The 22,588-nt window shown below is 48.9% G+C and overlaps 1 protein-coding gene and 1 long non-coding RNA gene across 5 annotated transcripts; both read left to right on the forward strand.

Annotated features, from left to right (window-relative positions):
* Positions 1-1,395: 1,395 nt before the first annotated feature.
* On the forward strand, positions 1,396-21,163 carry LOC309541376 (uncharacterized protein). 4 transcript variants are annotated; one of them, XR_014223707.1, is made up of 12 exons: positions 1,396-1,579; positions 2,223-2,266; positions 2,956-3,019; positions 3,773-3,913; positions 4,384-4,485; positions 5,451-5,509; positions 5,658-5,798; positions 5,900-5,942; positions 14,274-14,354; positions 16,805-16,901; positions 17,004-17,154; positions 18,629-18,699. XR_014223707.1 is itself a non-coding variant. In XM_082239195.1 (12 exons), exons 1-12 carry the CDS (start codon positions 1,535-1,537, stop codon positions 20,272-20,274), a joined length of 1,134 nt encoding a protein of 377 aa, XP_082095321.1. In that variant the 5' UTR covers positions 1,396-1,534; the 3' UTR covers positions 20,275-21,163. The 4 variants fall into 4 exon arrangements, 3 of the variants coding, with proteins under 3 accessions (XP_082095321.1, XP_082095322.1, XP_082095323.1); XM_082239195.1 differs by lacking the exon at positions 16,805-16,901 and adding an exon at positions 20,113-21,163 and having other exon boundaries at positions 14,274-14,384; XM_082239196.1 differs by lacking the exon at positions 16,805-16,901 and adding an exon at positions 20,113-21,163.
* LOC309542579 lies at positions 9,145-9,681 on the forward strand. The gene is made up of 2 exons (XR_014224299.1): positions 9,145-9,217; positions 9,369-9,681. It is a non-coding gene; the product is annotated as an uncharacterized lncRNA (long non-coding RNA).
* Positions 21,164-22,588: the final 1,425 nt, after the last annotated feature.

Consider the following 22,588-nt stretch of genomic DNA (forward strand, 5'->3'; position numbering starts at 1 on the left):
GCCACCCCATAGCCAGGGTCCAGGGTGGGGGGCTGCGCTCTGCCGCCTGATGCTGGTGGCCTGGCTTTGTCAAGCAGGGGAGAAATGGAAAGGAAACATTGCCAGATCTTGGATTCGCAAGGGAGGTGAAGGAAACACACATCAGCCACTTGAGGGTGGTTTTGAAATGCGCTTGGTCCCTGTGGCACTTTTTTTGGCAAAGCAGCTGTGATTCCTGCGCCGCAGGGGCTGGACTACATGAGCCCTGGCGTCCTTTCCGACTCTTGTGATTCTGCAGTCCCCTGTGACCTCCCAGCTGCTGCAAGGGGCAAAGGGCCTTCATGGGCCTCTGCTCATCCTGCATGATGCCTCTCCCTGACTGCAGGCCGAGGTTTTTCTGCAGCGCTCAGGGCAGCTGTGGAACTCCTGCTGCCAGATGCCCAGAAGCTCAGCAGCGTCATCTGGCTTCCAGAAAGGCAAGGCCTCCCTCCTGCCCCCCGAGTGGCGGCTGCCTCAGAGGCTCCTCATCCCTGAAGCAAGAGCTGCTCCCATACACACATTCACATGGCTAAAGGGGCCTCTTTCTATGGGGCCTCGTGGGAACTGTGTGGTTGGGCTGGAGCCCAGAAGATCCTCGTCCTTCACCCCTCTTTAGGCCCCTGGCTGACGTCCTGCATTCCTTTGGGGAAACTGAGGACCACCCTGGCCATTGGCCGGCCTGCTGTGATGCCACAAGGTGTTCCCCTGCGCAGGGACCTGGGAAGGTTGCGGGGTGCCCACAGGTCTGCAGCAGGAAAGGAGAAGAGGGGGGAGCCCAGGGATTGCTGGCCTGCTCCCCACTTGGAGACAGCGAGCAGGGGTGTCTGGGTGGGGGGCTAAGCAGGACCCCTCTTCCTTGGCAGGCTGGCAAGCCTGCTTCTGGCACGCAGAAAAGTCTTTATTCTGTGGGTGGGCAGGCAATTTGTTGCACAGGGCCTCCTCCCCGGAAGACCTGAAGGGGTAGCAGTCCAGGAGGGCAGGGAGGCGGTTGGGGGGCTTGGCAGGACGTGCCAAGCAAGGCTTTCAATCTCTGGGTGACCTTTGCCCTTCCTGAAACCCTCCCCTGCTCCAGGTTTGATCTGAAGCATTCTGTGCCTGATTGCTCTCAAGGGGAAACTGAGGCAGGGCTGCTGCTAGCTGGGGGAGAGCTGCCTGCTGCTCTTTCTCCCCACAGGAAGGTGACAGTGGGGGGGGGGTCTTTGGTGGCCCCAGGGGGCACTGCAGCTCTGCCCTGGCAGGAAGAGGGGCGGCTGGCGCAGCCTTAACTCTGCTGCTGCTGCTGCTTTTGGAGTGCAGGGAAATTGCCAGCCTCCTCCTCCGACTCCTCCCTCTCCTCTGCTTGGGCATGAAGTGGCACAGCTCATACCTGGCGGCTGCTTCTTCCTGCTCCTGAGCCCAAGGAAAACACCTTGTGCAAACAAAGTCAGCTGAGCGGCTGGTGGGGAATTTCCCTGGGCAGCGGAGCCCGCAGGGAGGGCAGGCGGCGCTCTGTGGCCCCTCCAGCCGTAGCCCCACCATGGCCGAGCGAGGCAGGAGTGGAGCTGCCCTTCCGGACGAAGAGGTACCCCCCCATTCACCCCCCACCTCACCCCGGGCAACTCTCCTGCTCCTCTGCCCACCCTTGGCTTGGGAGGAATCTGCCTGGCGTGCCTTAGCCTGCCTGGCTCCGGCTGGGAAAGGCAGCCCCATAGCCTGGGGGGGGGCAAGGTGGGTCCTCTAGCAGGTGGGCCCAGAGGTGTCCAGTGGGGATGGGGGGGGCATACCTGGTTTAGCCACTCTGGTGTCTCCCTGCTGGGGAAAATGAAATCTGCTAGCCTCAGGGACTTCCTGAATTTCTGTCCTTTGCCTGACCTAAGCAGTTTCCCAGGGCAAGAGGGGGCAGGAGTGGGGTGGGGGAGACAGACCACCCCTCCCCATTTGTGTCTTCCTCTGGCTTGGCATCTCTTGGTTTGTGGAAACATGCGGAGGCAAGAGACCGGCTGCTGTGGGGCTGAGGTGGCCTCAGCTGCTTCTCCCTCCTTGGCCCCCATCCTGGTGGGACCCCCCACCCCACCTTGGGGTCCTCATCATGGACACCTGGTGAATTACGGGGGACAGCAAACTGGAAAGGTGGGGGGGGGGACTCTCAGCAGTCTAGTCACACCATGACTGGAGTGCTTGTGTGGGGCACCTCCTAACCTAGACCTCTTGCCTGCAACCTCTAGGTCTTGGCCTTGGCGTGGGTCTACCTGCTTGCCCTGGCTCTCAGGTGAGTGGCCAAAGACCACCTTTCCCTCCCTCCCTCCTTCCCTCCAGCCAGTCCTCTTCTCTGCCCTCCAAGCACAAGGGGAGCAGCCTGACCCCCTGTTGCCCTCCTCCTGGTGGGATCTCCAGCCCCATACTCTGTGGGTCGCAGGGAATCCAGGCAGCTTTCAGGGGGCCTTGGATGGTAGGGGGTGAGCAAGGGCACCCACAGGCTGTGCCCTTTGCCTGGGTGGGTCCTGGCTACTCGCCTGCCCGCCATGGGGGGAGGGGGCGCCTGCAGAGTCTGCTTGCCTTCACACACCCCCCACCCGCCTTCTCTGGAGGCACCCAAGGGTGTCAGGCACATCTGAGTCCATAGCTGTCAACGCTTTCCTTTTTTAAAGGGAAATTCCCTTATTCCGAATAGGATTCCTTGCAAGAAAAGGGGAAAGTTGACAGCTATGCATCTGAGTCCAGCAGTTGAGGGCAGAGCATAGGAGTCCAAGCTGCTGCTCTCCAAATTTGGAGGAAAGAGGGAGCAGCCGGCCTCCCTCCACAGGACGTGACAGGCCACACAAAAGACTTCCCCGGTTCTTGGGGGCTGCCTCCTCTGCCCATGGGCAGGCGATGGAGGGGGAGCTGGGTGGGGTGGGGTGGGGGTTCCCCTGTCCCAAGCGAGAGCCCAGCTGACTCCTGGCCATCTTTGTCTTGCAGCCTGCTGGGCAGCGGTTCCATTGTGGCTGCCTCCCTCCTCCGAAGGCGATGCTGCCAGGATCAGGTCTGCTAGGGTTTCTGACGCAGCCCCCCCCCCATGCTCCGCCACCCAGGGCATTGTTCTGCAGGAGCCCCCTGGGCGCACGGGAGAGTCGCTTGCATTTGACAAGCGCTCTTCAAAATCCTCACCTGAGTGCTGCCCCCAAAGAGAGCAGCCTGCAAGAGGATGGGCTCAGAGCAATCTGGGAGCCCCCCCCCCGAGCTCCCCATCCAGCCCAACTTAAAGTGGGGGGAGAGGGAGACTTTGAAGGGTTAGGGTTGCTGTATTTCAAAACGTGAAAATCCAGACAGAAAAGTTGTCAAGCTTTTCCCCAGATGTCTAGATTGTGCATCAGGCTGAGCTCTGGGAACGGGACAAGAGAAGGCGGGGGGGGGGAGGGGAGCTACTCCCTGGCCTGCCTGACCTTTGAGTCCCCTTCAATCTGCATGGGTAGGCAAATAAGGCCTGGGGGCCGGATCCAGCCCAGTCGCCTTCTAAATCTGGCCCATGGACGGTCAGGGAATCGGGGTGTTTTTACATGAATGTGTCCTTTTATTTTAAATGCATCTTTGGGTTATTTGTGGGGCATAGGAATTTGTTCATCCCCCCCCCATATAGTCCGCCCCCCCACAAGGTCTAAGGGACAGTGGACCGGCCCCCTGGTGAAAATGTTTGCTGACCCCTGGTCCAGAGGGTGGGCTCTGGGTGCCGGGGGGGCAGAGGGGTCCTGCCGGTTGCTGGTCTGGAGCTGGCCCTGACCCCTTCCTCTCCCCCCAGCTCTGCCCGCTCTTCCTCCTCTCCCTGGCGGATCTCCTGGGTGCCTCGGCCCTCCTCTCCGCAGCTGCCATCCAGCTCCTTCCACCGCGGCTCTTCGTCTCGGCCTACCAAGCCTGTCCCTACCTGCTGATGCTGGGCCTGGTAAGGCAGCCGTCGCTCTGCCCGGCCTCCGTGGCAGAGCTGCCAGGGGTATGTGGCAGCCGCCTCTCGCACCAGTGGGTGGCATGGAATGCAGTCAGCTGCCTTGCTCTGAGCCAACTCAGAATTACCTGCCCTGACTGGCAGCCAGGGCTCTCCAGGTTTTCAGGCGGAGGAGTCTCTCCAAGCCCCACCTGGAGATGCTAAGGGGGATTTGAACCCAGGACCTTGTGCTTGCAAGGCTCTGCCACCCCTTCCTGGGGTCTCCCTTGCTGAGAGCTTGACCCAAGTGAGTCCTGCCAGTTCCTGCAGACAGACGGATGGGGCAGCCTCCTGGCTCTGGAACCAGCCCACCAGCCCTGCCCAGGTCAGGGCGCCCCCTGCCTTGTGCCAGAGCCAGGTTGGCCCCCTCTGTCCCCTGCCAGGCACCTCTTGGCGCTCACCTGCCCTTGCCCTGCCTTCCTCTTCCCCAGATGTTCTACGCCGTTTCTCTGCTGATGGTCGTCGTCTATGCCTACGAAGTGAAGCGAGCTCTGGGGGGCTGGAGGGAGGCCCCTTCCTCTGCCCTGCTGCAGGTAGGAAGGGCGCAGGGCCCCTGCCTGGCCTCTGAGAGCTTAGGAGGGACTCCAAGAGTCATCTAGTCCAGCCCCTTGCAGTGCCTCAATCAAAGCCAAGATGGCGGAGGGTCTCCTCACCAAACGTGAGGCTTCTTCTACCCATTGGCAATGGGAGTTCCTGCATTCCCGCTGGGGTCCTCCAGGTTTTTTGAGCCCCAGGCACCCTGCTGGCCGGCACTGATGGGAGTTGTAGTCCAGCATGCCTGGAGGGGGGGGCACCAGCCTGGACAAGGCTTCACCAGAGGGGTGCTGGCCAGCCTTGGAGGGGGGGGCGTCTGCAAGGACTTGGGCTGTTCCTTCTAAGGCAGGGGTCCCCAAACTAAGGCCCGCGGGCCTGATAAGGCCCGAGGGACTCGTTTATCCAGTCCACGGTGACCCCTGCTGCCCACTGCTGCCGCCTGCTCTTACTGGCACTGCACTGTGCAGCTGCCCACTTCCGGGTTGGAGGAGCACTGGAAATAGCTTGTGTGCATGCGCAAGTGTTATTTCCAGTGGACATTCGGGTCGGAGGAGGTCCATGCACATGCGCACAAGCTATTTCTGGTGCTCCTCCTACCCGGAAGTGCGCCGGAAATAGCATGTGGGCACGCGTATGGGCACAGGCCCCCCTGCCCTCCGACCCACTGCGCGATCGGCGCTGGAAACACCGGCCCAAGGCGCAGTAAGTTTGCTGACCCCTGTTCTGGGGCCTGGCTCCATAGAGGGGGGGCTTCCCAGGACTCCGCCCATGGGGGCCCAAGATGCTCTGGCTGGGAAAGGCTCTGGCAGAGGCCCGAGCCCAGTTGGGGGAGGCTCAAGAGGCTGGGGGGCACCTGGGGGAGACACAAGCAGGGGAGAGGAGGACTTGGACGATTCCCGGTGGGTGTTTGCCTTTGCTAAGGAGGCTTCCTTCCTCTCACCTGCCGTCTCTGTTTCCCCCCAAGGAGGAGAGCGGCAGGTTCAACGAGAGACTCCGAATAAATCTGCCCCGTCTCTTGGCCTGGTAGGTGCAACTGACCGGCGGGCACTGTCCTGCCACCCTTTCCCTTTGGGAGGGGGCCCTCTTGGCCCCTGGAGGCCCCCTCTCAGCCCCACTGCCTCTGAGCCGTCGCCTTCCACAACCCCCCACCCTGTGTCTTCTCTCAATAAAGGCTGCTCCCGTTCCTGGTCTTCGTGGTCCTGCTGGTGATTCGAGGCTCGTCCCTGAGAGATGTGGCGCCCTGGGCCTTCCCCCCGTTGGCGTTACAGGCTGGCAACGGCTCGCGAGGGTCCCACGGTCTCTACTGCTCCAGGTAGAACCTGCCCCCCTTCCTCTCCCTTGGGATGGGGTGGGGTTTTGCAGAGGAGGGTGGTCTCTTGTGTCCAGCTAGCCAAACCCTCTCATTCCTTCCAGCTGCCTGATCCTCATCCGCCACTCGCATGACACCTGCTACAAGGTACTGCCCCCCCCAGTGCTTCCTCCATCAGCTGCTTCCTCTCCCTGTTGGTCTGGGATGCCCTTTCTTGGACCCCACCCCCATCCTTTAGGGGCACAAGGTCCCTTCGTTCTGGGTCAAGGGGCCTCCAGCAACAGCAGGGTTGTGGTGCTGTGAAACCAGCTCCCCCCCCCGCTCCCCTGGAGGACCAGACGGCTGCCCCAAATGCTGCCTCCTTCACTTCCTTCTCAGGTGGTGATAGTGCCCAGATATTGGCATGGGGCTAGTTTCATGGGGTCCCAAGGATCATCCAAACTAACCCCAAGCTCCCCTGAATCTCTGGTTGAACTTGGGGAGGTTTGTTCCCCTTCCATTTCCAGTATTCCTCCTGGCAGTGTGATAGGAATTTTATGGTTTTAGATATATAGTAATGTTCATAACTGCACATACATAGATCAGTACAGGAAGGCAAACCTGGAACCATTTTGATTCCTAAACTGACCAAATCCTTTCTCTGCAAGGTTAAAAATGGAAAAGCCTCCCCATTGTCTCTTCCTTTAATCTGTGTTTGAATAAGGTGTGAGCCTGTGACCTGGCCCAGGAAATAAGTATTTTAGCATTACAAAAGAATGGCCAGGCTCCCCAGAAAATCCAATCAAGTAACCTGCTAGACAGGAGATAAACAAGGAGAAGAGAAAAACAACATTTAAATTTCTGTGATGTAGGTGGGATGTATCTGAGGGGTGGTCTTAGGTTACACCCCTTCTGTGATGTATGCATAATGTTTCTGGGGGTGGTCCTGATCTAGAGAAGGGGAATTTCAAAAGTCTTTATAAGGCCTTGCAGGCCATTGTTCTAGGTCCTCTTCCTCTCCTGCGTGTGAGGGGGGTACCCTGTTGCAACAGATCAATAAAGATCAAGCTTACTAGCTGCTTTGCTTCTCAATATTCTCTGGTTGGCCTCTGTTATTTTCTCCTACCAATAGGGAACCTATGTAAGGACTCTATATGGGCTCTTGGATACCCCATAAGGGAAAAGGGCATATTTTTATTTACAACAGATGGCGACCACGCACGAAGGGACTTTTGGTTACCCGGATTCTGGAGGCGAGGAAGGACTGGTTATCCAGCGCGCACCAGGCAGTTTGCCAGGAGGAATAACCAGTCTTCCATCGGTCCCAGGGTCTGGCAATAACTTGGAGTTTCAGCGGGGCTAACCAGAGGAAGCAAATCTTGATCAGGCCGGCCTTAAACAACCAGTCAAGAGATCCCAGAATCACCAGGACAGCGTTTGCGAAGTGAGTATGAGTAGGAAAAATGGGTAGTGGGGTGGGATTCTGCAAACCACAGCAAACCTATACTTCTCAAATCCTTACTTCTTTCCTCACTTTAACTCTTGAAAAAATTGCCTTCTACTCCTTTCTGTCCTCTCGATCTCAACACCAGCCTTAGCCCTTCGGAGTATGCCCAGGCAAAGGTTGTGTGTGATTTCTTCCACTTAATTCTTTATGCCAACCTATTCCTTCGGAGTTTTGCCCAGAAAGGTTGTGCAATTTCTTCTGCACTGAAAACTAACTTCCAGCGCAGCCGCACCTCTGCCATGGCGATCTTTGTTAGAAATGACCTGTGAACAGAGAACGCAAGGGCGCTGAATTCCTTTCCATCTTTCATATTCCAGAGTCTCAATCTGGCATTGCAAGTGTGCAAGCGTTCAGTAGGGACTCTTGAGTTAGATTGTAAAAGGCAGGGAGGTTGCTGTGAGTTGTAGAATAGAGATTAAGTGAGGTATCCCCAGGTTTTTTCCCTTGGATCCCCAAGTTTTCCCCTCGGAGATTTGTCCAGGTATCCCCAAGTTTTCCCCTCGGATCCCCAGGTTTTTCCCCTCGGAGATTTGTCCAGGTATCCCCAGGTTTTTTCCCTTGGATCCCCAAGTTTTCCCCTCGGAGATTTGTCCAGGTTTCCCCAAGTTTTCCCCTCGGATCCCCAGGTTTTCCCCCTCGGAGATTTGTCCAGGTATCCCCAGGTTTTTCCCATCGGAGATTTGTCCAGGTATCCCCAAGTTTTTTTTTGTCCAGGTTTCCCCTTTTCCGGACCCTTCGGAGTTTTGCCCAGGTCCAAAACCCTTTTAATTGAAAATGGGTGCACCTCAGTCAAAAGAAAAATAGTCCCCAGACCCCTGGCGTGAAAGAAGCCCAGTTGGTGCTTACTTCCTGCCTGGACTCTGACAGTCCCCTTCAATTTGTGTTTAAGAAACGTTTTTCCTGTGTTTAAATTGTACTTAGGTAACATCCAGCAGCTGCTTATCTTAAATGTGCCATCTAAAATAAAAATGCAAGCTTGCTCCAAATTCTAAATCTAAGGAAGCCATGTTGAACCTTATCAGTCTTAAAAACAAGACAAAATGGAGAATGAAGTGTGCAAATGTTTGTTATTTGAGAGAGGCTCTAAAAGAGAGTTTTTCTCCCAAGTGGTAAATTCCTGTATACGTGCTACTTGTGTTCTGAAAGGAGTATTACCCCACCTCCTTTCTCTAGTTTCAGTGGGGGGGGGGGTTGATTTTAAGTCTAATGGTAAATGAACTTTTGAGTTTGAGAGTACACCTGTGTTCCAGTCTAAGTTAACCTAATGTTTCTGCTGCAAAAGCCTAGTTGAGCCAACTGCTCTCTCAAGCTAAAATGCAGTGTATGTATTTCATTAAGCATATGCCTATGAAAGTATGGTGTTCCTTCTAAGAAAAATATCTGAGTCCAGTTTTAACTTTGATCTGGTTGGACAGAAGAGTTATTGTAAGGCTCCTGGTATCAGTCTCTATAAGACGTCCTGGCCTCTTTTCTTAGAAAATGCCCCCCCTTGTTTCATTCTGTCTCTTTCAGGGTTTTTTCCCCTTCTCCTTCTTATTCTGTGCCAGGTAAATTTACTCCCGAGTAAGCTTCCTTTAAAGGAAACTGCAAAGGGGGGGGGCATAGATTAGGCTTACTATTCCTCTGCAAGTTCAGGAAAAATTGTTCACTCTTGTATTCCTTTTAAATCAAATCTATGGCTGTTTAAACTTTGCTTTATAAAAGATCCTCTCCCTATCTTGGGGAAAATGTTAACTTCAATCTTCTTTTAAAGATAATTTCTATAGGAATTTGCACTCTTTAGTCTAAGGAAGTAAACTCTCACTCAAACTAGCTTCAAGATCTGCTAAAAGGGTTGGGTACTTTTATTTTCCTTTTCCTTAGTACATGATAGGCGCATGGTTTGTGATAGGCGCATGGCTTGTGATCTCTTCCTCAGTTGTGTCTGTGTACATAAGTATGTGTGTGTTTCTGGTAGTAAAAATCTTGCTATGAACCCTGTATTTTAGGGTTGGACTAGATGACCCCAAGTCCCTTTCAACTTTCCCAATTTGTGGCTGATGAGTTGAAATCCAGCCCAGATTGCTCTTTGTTTTTAAAGGTGAGAGGTGAATGTGTGTGTTTCTGGTAGTACAAATCTTGCTGCGAAATCTTGCTGTGAACCCTATATTTTGGAGGGTTGGACTAGATGACCCCAGCGTCCCTTTCAACTCTCCCAATTTGTGGCTGTGTGGAAGACCATGTGTCTGCAAGCATTGGAGGGTAATTCTTAAATTCTGGTGTGGTAATGGAGTTGAAATTCAGCCTAGCTTTGCTTTTTAGTTTTAAAAGGTGAGAGGTAAAAGCCATGATGTTTTGAAGCACAACTGGTAATATCAAGCATTTGAGTGATTACAGTATTTATCATTTTGTCTACTATTTTTTTTTTAAATCAAACTTAAAAGTCAATTCAAAGTTTAAGCACATACAAATGAATAATCAAGTACAATTAGCCTTGGCCATTCCTGTAAATTAAGGCGCAGAAAATAATAATATTAATAATAATAATAATAATTTTTTGTCTGCAAATGGTAAGGCTGAAATGACTGAGAATGTTAAAAAATCCTATGAATTCTAACGCTCTGGCCATTTTTACTCATAAATAAGAGAGCGGTTGATTGTTCCGCGAATGGCCAGAGGGATATTAGCCCTTTCCTGTACATAAAGGAAGCACTCCTTTGCTTGGGCTGAATGGTGAATACTTGAATTGCTGAGTTTCTCTTTTTTGTTTTAAAATCTAACCCTATTTTTAAAATCTACTCCTTACCTGGCCGTTTTTACTCATAAATAAGAGAGCGGTTGATAGCCCTTTCCTGTACATAAAGGAAGCACTCCTTTGCTTGGGCTGAATGGTGAATACTTGAATTGCTGAGTTTCTCTTTTTTGTTTTAAAATCTAACCCTATTTTTAAAATCTACTCCTTACCTTTCCCTTCCTTATTCTAATTGAGCCAAAAGATGCAACATTTTCAATGGTATAAAAGGTTTGCTGAGGCATGAACTCTGCACATGCACAGAGGCTAGATCAGCTTAAAAAGAGAGAGAGAGAGAGAGAGAGAGAGAGAAAGGAGGGGGGGAGAGAGAAGGTTTGGAGAGCCTGAAACCTATACAAATTTCCTTATGTAAAACTTTGAACCATTGAGGGAAATCACCCTTAATGTGTTTTGCTCCAGGGGCTACTTAATACAAAAGAGTGAAGTACTGGACATGCCAAATTCTTTTCACAGGTAAATATCAAAGCACTCCCACTGTGAGTTCCTCTCTTGAGTAGTTCCCCCCCCCCATGGGATTTAAATTTTATAACAGTTTTTTTTTGTGTGTGTGTGTGTGTATGCCTATGCATTTTAGGAACAGCATTTCCTGACAGACCTCTCACATGAAATAATTTTCCCTTTCAACAGGTGTGTATATGCCTATGCATTTTAGGAACAGCATTTCCTGACAGACCTCTCACATGAAATAATTTTCCCTTTTAACAGAGTGTCCTTTCTTTTCTCCCACAGCACAAATGATAATGACGGGATGCAAACAGTGATTTAAATACTCTATAAAAAGTAATTGCATTTGTTTTTCTTTTTGTCTTTCTTCCCTTAAAGGCAAACAGTCACTTTCTTTCTGTTCAGCAAAACAAGTCTGAATCCCTGCTATATTAGTTGATTTCCATCTATCTCTTTGTGGCTTTGACATTTTTTTTAGGTTACAAATAATTTGTTTCGTTTATTAAGTTCGTTTTATCAGTTCTTCCATTATATATATGAAATTAATCGAAGCACAACCAAACATTGTTTGTGGAATGGTATTTGTTTACCTTTTTGCCTGAGCATTTCTTATTAATTCTGTCATTTTGGCTAGTGCAAGTTATTTGCACAACTTTAAAATTGCCATTCATTTTTTATTGGTATTAACTCATTTCCCAGTATTCCGCTATTAACATTACAGCTGATGTCACATCAAGAAACACTTTTATTTTCATTTGGGATGTTAGAATGCCAAAACAGATTACTTCAGGTTACTTATTGTGTGCCTTAGCATTTATTTATTTTTGGTTCCTCATAGCTCATTTTGTGTGTGTGTTTTACTTTGGGGACATGTTCATCACATGTTGAAAGTCAGTTTCATGAAGTTCTTTTATCAGATAGCACATGGTGAATTTTAAGTTTTTCCCCATTGTTTTCCCATTTTTTCAGTCCAGGAGTAATCTGTGCGGTTTTTGATAATATCTTTGTATTATTTAATAATAATTCTTTTCTAAATCTGATGTCTTTGTGTCAAGTCTGTTTTCATCTAACTGGTAATCTAATTTTTTGCTTTCTTTTGTATTTTTTAACCTTTGTATTTTTTTTTCAGTCTAGTAGTAATCTGCGTGGTTTTGATAATATATTTAATAATAGTTCTTTTCTGAATCTGATGTCTTTGTGTCAAGTCCATTTTCATCTAACTGGTAATCTAATTTTTTGCTTTCTTTTTATTTTTTAACCTTTGTATTTTTTACAGTTCTCTTTCTATACATGTGGAGTAATTTTTTATTTTATAATATGAAAAGAACAACAACAACAAAAACTAAGTGAAGGAAAGCAAACAAACTTAGCAGATAATAACAGTAATTATGTGGAAATGTGATAATAATATTGAAATGGATAAAATGCTTAATGTGCTAAGATTGTTATTATTTGCAGCTTCCCATGGAAACTGGAGAACATCCTTTTTGCCTTTTGCCCCTTTCTTGTCTAACTGTGTTTAAGTCTCCCCAAAACCCTGCCCCCTTACAGGATATCACTTCTACAGATGTGCAATGATGAAAAGTAGCAACAACCCCTCAACTCACAAGACCTGCAACACCAGAGTTTTCAAAGTGCCCACAGTTATCTCTTTCAAAGGCTATAGACTGATGGGGAGTGGGGCTGACAAAGGGGGGAGGAGTTGAATTGCAAGGACATTTTCCCACTTTTGAACCTCAAGCCTCTGCTCCAGGATTCAAAAGATACATGCGTAAAAGATCACAATTGTGTCAAGATATGCAACAGATATTTAATTATTTTGTTTTGTATTATGTGTTATTATGTAAGAATGTTGAAATGTGTCTGACAGTGTGATTTCCACAAAGGGGGGCAATTTATTGTGTGTAACTGTTTTTTATGTTTAATGTCTTATTGCTTACACACCAATGGAGAATTCTCATGCATTTTATACTTTCTAATAGCTCACACTATTGTGTAGTCCAATGTTTAGCTCAATTTATAACCACATTTCATTGTTCCACCTGGCACTCTGCCAACTTTCCCTATCCATTTTAAAATGTGCTAAAACTTGCTTTACCAAGGAGAAGCTTCTAAGAAACATGAAGGTGGATATGCTTTGGTTTAGCAGGAATGATCCCTTATAGATTTAAATTGACTTATTTGGACAACTGCCCTTGTTAAGAATGGTTTTCTTTTAACAGATTGGTTTGAAGACTTGAGAACCATGGGGCAAGATAAATTCAAATTGGACTCAGTTTGAATTGGGCAAGTGTATCCAGGCTGCAATTAGCTTTTTGGTCCTTTAAGTGCAAGTGAGCAACTTCTCATGAGCCCAAGACCACAGCCTATAATAAAATCCCATAGCTAAAGGCCAAGGCGAAGACCTCTCCCTCACGAGATGCCCAAACCAGTGCCAGCTATGGTGAATGCTAGGCAACATGGTTAAATGAAAGCCCTGAGGGGATTCAATAGACAGGATGTGTTGCTGTAGCACTATGTCAGTGTGAGACCACAGAAAAGCTACCTTGACACCTGAGAACACAAAAATGGCGGGGGGGGGGGAAGCAAACTGCACTTTTCAGTCATTAGTGGACCTTACCTTCCTGCTAGGTGTAAAGCATAGAACACTATTGAGTAAATGGTCTCTCCCAAAGTGTTAGAATGCCACAAGTAATTTAGTAGCAAAACGCAACATGTGTTATTTTTATATGATATATTCATACAAAGACATCCATTTACAACATACGATGTTATTATTTGTGGGGCAAAAATTTTTAAGAAAAATTCTAGCCCCAAAGGGGGGAATATTGTGATAGGAATTTTATGGTTTTAGATATATAGTAATGTTCATAACTGCACATACATAGATCAGTACAGGAAGGCAAACCTGGAACCATTTTGATTCCTAAACTGACCAAATCCTTTCTCTGCAAGGTTAAAAATGGAAAAGCCTCCCCATTGTCTCTTCCTTTAATCTGTGTTTGAATAAGGTGTGAGCCTGTGACCTGGCCCAGGAAATAAGTATTTTAGCATTACAAAAGAATGGCCAGGCTCCCCAGAAAATCCAATCAAGTAACCTGCTAGACAGGAGATAAACAAGGAGAAGAGAAAAACAACATTTAAATTTCTGTGATGTAGGTGGGATGTATCTGAGGGGTGGTCTTAGGTTACACCCCTTCTGTGATGTATGCATAATGTTTCTGGGGGTGGTCCTGATCTAGAGAAGGGGAATTTCAAAAGTCTTTATAAGGCCTTGCAGGCCATTGTTCTAGGTCCTCTTCCTCTCCTGCGTGTGAGGGGGGTACCCTGTTGCAACAGATCAATAAAGATCAAGCTTACTAGCTGCTTTGCTTCTCAATATTCTCTGGTTGGCCTCTGTTATTTTCTCCTACCAATAGGGAACCTATGTAAGGACTCTATATGGGCTCTTGGATACCCCATAAGGGAAAAGGGCATATTTTTATTTACAACAGAAGCACCTCTCCTGTCACAAGAGAGCAGGAACTCGCTGCCCCCCAAAACAGAGGGTGGTGGGATTCTCAGGAGACCCTCCTGTCTGCCTGGGCAGCTGAGCCCCAATGGGGGTGGGCAAAGTGCCCCCATGGGCTTCAGAGGCTCTTTCCAGAACACTTGCAGAAGGGCCATGGGGCCTGTTTCCATGGGGGGGGGGTACCCTTGGACCCCACCCGCCAGTGTTGGCCCCCTTACTGAGGCGCTTCCCCCCTCCCCCCCCCAGTACACAGGCAGGGACGACTCTGGCAAAGAAGTCAAGATCTTCTTTCTCGTCTTCGTCTCTCTGGTTGTCGCTTGCTGCACAGTAAGTGTGTCCGTCCGTCCGTCTGTCCGTGTAAGTGTGGGCATCCACCAAGGCCTTTTTATTTATTTTTGAAATATGCTGAGAGTGGATTTCATGCTCTTTATTCATCTCATAGTTGTGAGGAATGGAAGTTCCCCTGAGATGTCTGCTTTATATACATTATTTACGCAATGGGCCGCACGTGATTGGCTAATTCCGGGATTCACCTGTAGACCAATCAGGTTATGGATTCACTTCCACCTGGAGCTGGATTGGGTGACTCCTGCGGACCAATCAGACTGCTGCATTCTGGATCCTATTGTCCTAGGACCAATCAGACTGCTGCATTCTGGATCCTATTGTTCTAGGACCAATCAGACTGCTGCATTCTGGATCCTATTGTTCTAGGACCAATCAGACTGCTGCATTCTGGATCCTCTTGTTTTAGGACAAATCAGACTGTTTGATTTTAGATCCTAGTCAACTCAGTACATAGGGACGCGGGTGGCGCTGTGGGTAAAAGCCTCAGCGCCTAGGGCTTGCCGATCGAAAGGTCGGTGGTTCGAATCCCCGCGGCAGGGTGCGCTCCCGCTGCTCGGTCCCAGCGCCTGCCAACCTAGCAGTTCAAAAGCACCCCCGGGTGCAAGTAGATAAATAGGGACCGCTTACCAGCGGGAAGGTAAACGGCGTTTCCGTGTGCTGCGCTGGCTCGCCAGATGCAGCTTTGTCACGCTGGCCACGTGACCCGGAAGTGTCTCCGGACAGCGCTGGCCCCCGGCCTATAGATGTGAGATGGGCGCACAAACCCCAGAGTCTGTCAAGACTGGCCCGTTCGGGCAGGGGTACCTTTACCTTTACAACTCAGTACATAACAATTTTTATTTTTTATTTTTTATTGAATTTATATACCGCCCTATACCCAGGGGCCTCAGGGCAGTTCACAGAATAAAATCAAGATATAAAATCACAAAATACACAATGAAGATAAAAACAACAACCCAATAGCGCCCCCCCCATTTGTGGTCTGCTGACCTTTCCCTTCTTTGTCCCTTTTGCTAGGAATAAGCTGCACATTTTAGTAAAAACAAAAATGGTTTACTTACATTTCATATTTTTTTAAAAAAAATTAATTTTTAATCGGAATTTTATTTACAACATAACACAACCCCCCCACTCCCGCAATACACAAATCCACCCTCATTAAACGTGAACATAACATACAATAAGCAAACAACCAAATAAGAGACTTCCTTTACCCTGTATCTGGCCTCCTTATTTACTTCTTATAAACTGTTTCCTTTATGAATAATTATTTAGATTTTTCTAATTATAACTTAAATATCCACAAAGCTCTCCTGCAGACATTAATCAAAACAAGTCCAGGTATTTTAGGGCACTGTTTTGTGAAGTATTCTTTGCATTTTCCCCATGCTTTTTGAAACTCTTGTCTAGTGTGATCTCTACTAATTGCCTCTGTTAATCTAGCCAGTTCAATATACTCTTAACAGTTTATCTTGCCATTCCATTTTTGTTGGCACAGTTTCTTTTTCCCAGTTTTTAGCAATTAGGATTCTTGCTGCTCCTGTGGCATAGAGGAATATTTTCTGATCTTCTCTTGCTATACCTGTGTCCGTTATCCCTAGTAGAAAATCTTCTATATTTTTCATAAAATTACACTTAAACATTTTTTTAAGCTTGTCATACACTGTGTTCCAGAAGCTTTTGATTTTTCCACAGGTCCACCAAACATGTATAAGGGTCCCATCTGTTTTACCACACCTTCAGCACAGATTAGTTTTTGTCTTATACATTTTAGCTATTTTGGTAGGTGTTAAGTACCATCTGTTAAACATCTTGATTAGGTTTCCCCTCAATACTTCACAGGCTGTAAATTTCCAGTTCTTTCTCCATAGTTCTTCCCATGCTGTTAATGGTTTTCCCAATATCTAAAACCCACTTGATCATTACCTCCTTGGCCTGTTCATCTTTGACCTCCCACTCCAATAATGTATCATACATTTTTTATATTACCTTGGTTTTGTTTTTCTAATAATGAAGGTTCGTTTTAGAAACCTTTTTTCTTATCTGTCCTGAACACTTCGTGCAATTGATGGTATTGGATCCAACCTGTAAGGTGTTGTTTAATTTCCTCATCTTCCTAATCTTTAATTACCAATTTAATGTATTTTTCCTTAATCAGATCTTTATATGTGGCCCATTCTAACTCCATATTTTTCTTTTTTATTGTAATTGCTTCTAGAGGTGATGCCCACCGTGGTGTTTTCGGTTCTAGGAGATTCTTATATTTTGTCCATGTTTTATATAATGATTTCCTTAGGACATGATTCATAAATCCCCTGTGTACTTTCCCTTTTTCATAAGCTAAATACGCATGCCAACCATAATGATTATTAAACCCTTCTAGATCTAACAAATCACCACCTTTTAACTTTACTTACATTTCAATGCAGGCAGCAAATACGTCAAAAGTATTTTACTCGGGTAAAAATGGAGCCTGGTCTGAGGCCCATTCGCTGGCTAACCAAATGACCTGCTCTTCTTGGCCAGGTGAATGGGCATGCCAATGGGGAAAGAGCCCAGAGAAGGGTGGGGGTCTGAGTTCTGCCCCTTAATTGCCCCTAATGGCTGCCTCCCGCTGCCCCTGGCCAGGTCCTCTACTGCAGGGTGAAGTGCTGGTGTCGCCGCAGGCAGAGAGGTGGCCCCACCCTGACCCTGCCAGCTCTGGAGAGTGACAGGTGTGCCATCAGAACCCGCATCGCCTGCTTCTTCCAGCTGGTCTTCCTGGTCTGCTGGATGCCAGGTGAGTGACCTAGGAGCCTTGTCTCCTCCTCTAGCTTCTGCCTCCCCTGAGAGGTAGCACCGCTGAGAGACTGCTTTGGGGCCACTTGCCTTCCACGTTGCAATACTTGGGTCTGAAGACATGGAAATCCAGCCTCAAGGCATCTCCGAGGGGAAAGAGGCAGACTCTCTTGTTTGGCAAGCGTGGAGACCCCCAAGTTAAGCCTCATCACTTACCTCCAGGTTTCTGATGTTGATTGAATGAGTCGAGAACTATCAAGACACATTGTCTAACAACTACTCCCCACCCTTGGGGTGGATCCCCAAATCAGATACAGACCCTGAGAGCTTTCTTTGGGCTGCTGGGGGCGCAGAGAGTCTCTTGAGCCAGCGTGGTATTGTGGTTAAGAGTGGTGGACTCGTAATCTGGGGAACCGGGTTCGTGTCTCCGCTCCTCCACCTGCAGCTGCTGGGTGACCTTGGGCCAGTCACACTTCTTTGAAGTCTCTCAGTCCCACTCACTTCACAGAGTGTTTGTTGTGGGGGAGGAAGGGAAAGGAGAATGTTAGCTGCTTTGAGGCTCCTTTGTTGTTGTTATTGTTTAGTCGTTTAGTCGTGTCCGCCTCTTTGTGACCCCCTGGACCAGAGCACGCCAGGCACTCCTGTCTGCCACTGCCTCCCGCAGTTTGGTCAGGCTCATGGTGGTCTCTTCAAGAACACTGTCCAACCATTGAGGCTCCTTAGGGTAGTGATAAAGCGGGATATCAAATCCAAACTCTTCTTCTTCTTCTGATCCATCAGGTGGCAGGCGGTTTCCCCCCAGCGCAGAGACAAAGACCGCCCAGTTCAATTTTAAATCAGGGCTATTATGGGGTGTGTCTGCCAAGATGGGCAGAGGGATCGGCACCCAGGCAGAGAGGATCCTGGAGGTTTGCTAAGTTGCCGCATGTTGGCTCAACCCAACATTTCGAACTGCGGAAATACCTGGAAAAGGTGTAAATGGGAGGAGCCTCAGCCTGCCTGCACGTGTGACCTTGGGGTGCAGGGCACACTCCCCCACAGACAAGCCACCGCTGTCTGAACACCCTTCCCTCTGTCTAACCTTTTGCCGTCTCAGCAGTCTGCGGTGCCCTGTCTGTAAGCTTTGTCTCGGAGACCTTTTGTCTCCTTTGTCATACACTGTGCAAGGGGAAGATGACGCGGTGGAAATAGGTGCCAAAATAACTTTGTACCACCCCACGATCTCGGGGCAGGAAGATGTGTAAAGGTCACAGCCCCAAATGTATCTGCCTGGGTTTGCATATTGTGTCAATAAAAGGAGCCTCCACAGAGCTGGCCGGCAGCTTGCTTGCAGCCCACCTGTGCGCAGCTCACCTGCATTATCAACTCCTGCCTCATGTCCATCACTTCAACCTGGGGCCAGGGTGCCCCCTGCCAGCCTGGCGACCTTGGCCAGGAAAGGTGACGTGGCCCCTTCTTCTCTCCTTCGCCCTCAGCTTTCTTCCTGTGCCTGCTCTCCTTCTCCAGTCTCCAGCCGGCCATCCTCTTCCCTCTCTACTTGGCTGTGGTGAGTGACCGTGGGGGGGGGGTCCTTGGAGGGGCTGAAGCAAATGCACTGGTCTTGCATCGGCTCCTGGACTTCAGTGCTGGTGAAGGGGGGGGGGGAATCCCACTTATGTCACCCCTTTCCTGCAGAGCTGGCAGCCCCATTCCTTTTCCAAACACCCTCCCTTGTGCCATGTTCCCTCAGCCTCCTCTCCTCTCCCCTCTCCTTGGGAGTCCCCTGGGCAGCCGCAGCTGCCGCCCCTGGTCTCTGAGCTGCCCCTCCTGCCCCAGAGAGAGGTGCCTCCTCACACTGCCCCACAGGGGCTTGGGATGCAACCCCTGGCCAGCCCTAGAGGCGCCATTTGCCTGCGGAGCTTATAGTCAGTGTTGTAAACAAAATCTGCCCTTCTTCCCTTATGGGGTATCCAAGAGCCCTTAAGTGGGTTCTCCATTGGTAGGAGAAAACAACAGAGGCAACCAGAGAATATTGAGAAGCAAAGCAGCTAGCAAGCCTGATCTTTATTGATCTGCTGCAACAGGGTGCTCCCCTGAGGAGGACCCCCAACCAAGGCGTGCCAGCCCTTATATAGACATTTTAAATTCCCTGCCCTGGAGCTCCAGACCACCCCTCCATACATAACAGAAGGGGCGTAACCCAAGACCACCTACTACAAAAATCTTACCGACATCACAGAAAAGGTGGTCTACAACAGAAATGTGAATGTTGTTGTTTTTCCTGCCTGCCAGGTTTTCTGATAATGCCTTATCTGATTGCCTTTCCTGGTAGTCTGGCCATTCCTTTGAGATGGTGATTACTAAATTCCTGTAACAAGGAAGGTGTTTTTTCCACCTCCTCCCTCCTTGCAGAGAAACATTTGGTCAGCTGGGGGGTCAAAATGGTTTGAGGACTGTTTTCCTGTGCTGCTCCAGACATGTGGTTTATATATTTATGCATGTGTTTGCTTGGTACATTTATGAACATTTAATATATATCTAAGACCTTAAAATTCTTATTACACCAGGGCTGCTGCAACAAAGAGCTGTGCAAGCCTTTGGCAGGCAGAGATGTGAGAGGGCATCAGAGGAGGGAGGGAAGGACAGAGGCCAGGGTTGCCTGAGGGACCCCTGCCCATCATTCGAGGCACCCCAGGGTGCCACAGCACACTGGTTGAAAACCACTGATCTAACCAGACAAAGCCATGCGGAGGTCAGCCACAGAAATGCCAGCAGAGCAATCCACCTTGGATACTTTAAGCGATTGCAGGATTGCAAGTGGGGTCTCAACTCCCTGGATCTCCGGGCCCCCGTGAAGTTCCCCCCCTCCCCAGCCTCCCTTTGCTCTGCCAGAGCACACCCGTCTCCCCCCGAGAGGCTGAAGCTGCTGGATTTTGCACCCCCCTGTAAGCGTAACGCCTCCTCTTTTCCCTTTCTGCAGGCCCTGACCGTCTCCCTGCAAGGCTTCTTGCACAGCCTGGTCTACGGGTGGCTGCGGCAGAACTTCCGCCGGGAGGTGACCGGGGAGCAGATGCCCCTCCTGGGCCACCTGGGCCAGAAAGCCTTTTTCGAGGACTCCCTGGCCGTATGCCGGGAGGGCTGAAGAGAGAGGGGCAGGCGGGGTCTCCCCAGAACAGAGCGCTGCAAAACTCAGGCAGGGAGCAGCTCAGCTCTGCTCCCCCCCCCCACTGCCAGGGGTGGGGGTGCATTACAAGCCCCTCCACCTCTGGGGTTTTTTTTGTAAGGGTATTTTGCTCAGGACTTGATTAGCCCAGCAGACAGCAGGATCACACCAGAGACGCGTAGGAGCCGTGCACTCTGCTTGCTACAGGGGCTTCATGTGTTGTGGGGAAATCAGGAGATTGTTGTCGCCCCCCCCTTTGCTCTGGGGTCTCACGATCCCCTGGGGTCCACTTGGCGGTCAGAGCAAAGCACGAAAAGGCAACCAGGTATATGAAAAGCAAGGCGACTAGGAGGCCCAATCTTGATTGTTGTCACAGCGAGGTTCCTACTTCTGAAAGGCAAAAGAAGAGGCAGCCCCAGCAAAGGGTGCAACTCCTTTGAAAAGTTTGCCTTTTGCCCAGAGATCCACTCCCAAAAAGCACTGTCCAAATGTTGCAAAGCATCACAGGAAGAGGTGACGTTTTTCAGAAACCTGAGTCCTTGCCTTGTCTCCAAGATATCTGAGCATGGCAAGTCTCCTCTCCTCTGCTCATCTTTGGACAAACATGAGCACACCCCTTTGGCGTCACAAATAACCTTCGCCCCAATCCATTCACCTAGTCTCTTGCTCAGCGATTTCTTCCTGGGCAGATAAGGATCCTTCCTTCCGTTGTCAGCCCATTGTATTGCCCATGGTCAGGACTCGGGGACTGTGGCTGCAGCCATGACGTGCTCAGACTCTGTTGCTCAGAACCACTTTGGTTCACTCTGTCTATGATTCTGTGACCTTTGGCTTGAGTTCTATTCATGAATAAACTATTTTATTTTAATATCTATGGTTTTCCCATTCATAAAACAGGATTTATGAGGGCTAGTTGGGGGTTGGGGGGCAGTACCTCTGGTGGGGGGGGACACCGTGCTCCTTCTGGGGCAGTTTGGTCCCCAGTCTGCCCTCGGCTTTCATTTGGGGCTCCTAGTAGCTGCCAGCATGGTGCAACAGGGGCCACACTCTGGAAAATGGCTTTGACTGACCCCAGGGCATATTTTACTGCCCCCGTCCCCCCCTCTATAATTTTCCATTTTTACAATTATTTTAACAACAACAAATAAATTCATCCCAAATCAATCTGCATTTTCTTTTACCCCCCCCTTCTCTGTGGTTACTTATTTTGTATCTTATTCTTGCTGCATATCCAGTTCAGACCTATTTACAAATTTTCCCTTTATAATTCTTTTTAATTATTACTGCTCATGTTTATTACATCATTCCTGCTAATGTTTTTAATTGTTTACAGTGCATCTTCATGTATTCAACACATTTCCCCCATTCTGTTCTAAGAAAACTCTCATCTTTAGCACTTATTCTTCCGGTAAGTTTCGCCATTTCTGCTACTCCATCCATTTTAGCTGCCAGTTATCCTTCATTGGAACTCTTTCTTCTTGCCGTTTCTGGGCGTACACCATTCGGGCAGCCGTAGTAGCATACCTAAAGATGTTTTTTCTGTTCTTTAAAATCACCTCCCAGAAGACTTTTACAATCTTACATGGCCACCACATAATAATAATAATAATAATAATAATAATAATAATAATGATTTATTTATATCCCGCCCTCTCCAGCCGAAGCCAGGCTCACAGCGGCTAACAACAGTAAAAATAACACAGTTTACATAAAATCACAATCAATTAATTGAAATACATTCTAAAATCAATTCATTCCAAAATCAATTCAAAATCAAATTAATGGCAACCGTTGGGCTAGAGTTCTGTGAAGAATTATCAAAGGAGGGGGTCAGACTGTGCCTTGGCCAAAAGCCAGGCAGAACAGCTCCGTCTTGCAGGCCCTGCAGAAACATGTCAAGTCCCACAGGGCCCTAGTCTCGTGTCAGAGCTTTCCACCCGATCAGGGCCATGCGCAAAAAAGCCCTGGCTCTGGTTGAGGCCAGCCTAACCTCCCTGTGGCCAGGGACCTCCAAGATGTTTTTATTTAAAGACCGTAAGGTCCTCCATGGGACATACCAGGAGAAGCGGTCCTGTAGGTATGAGATGAAAAAGGTTCCTTCCTTCTCTTTACATTCCAGCATGTATTTGATTCAGTCTTGTACATTTTAGCTAACCTACTAGGCGTCAAATACCATCTACACATCATTTTTATAGTTTTCTTCTAAGTCATAGCATGCTGTAAAACTGCTCATCCCTTCTCAATGGGTTCAGTTTGTACATTTCTGAATGCTTTTTAGATAAGATGCAGGGGA

This window comes from Podarcis vaucheri (genome assembly GCF_965113315.1).
Source record: "Podarcis vaucheri genome assembly, chromosome: 10".
Taxonomy (NCBI): Eukaryota; Metazoa; Chordata; class Lepidosauria; order Squamata; family Lacertidae; genus Podarcis; species Podarcis vaucheri.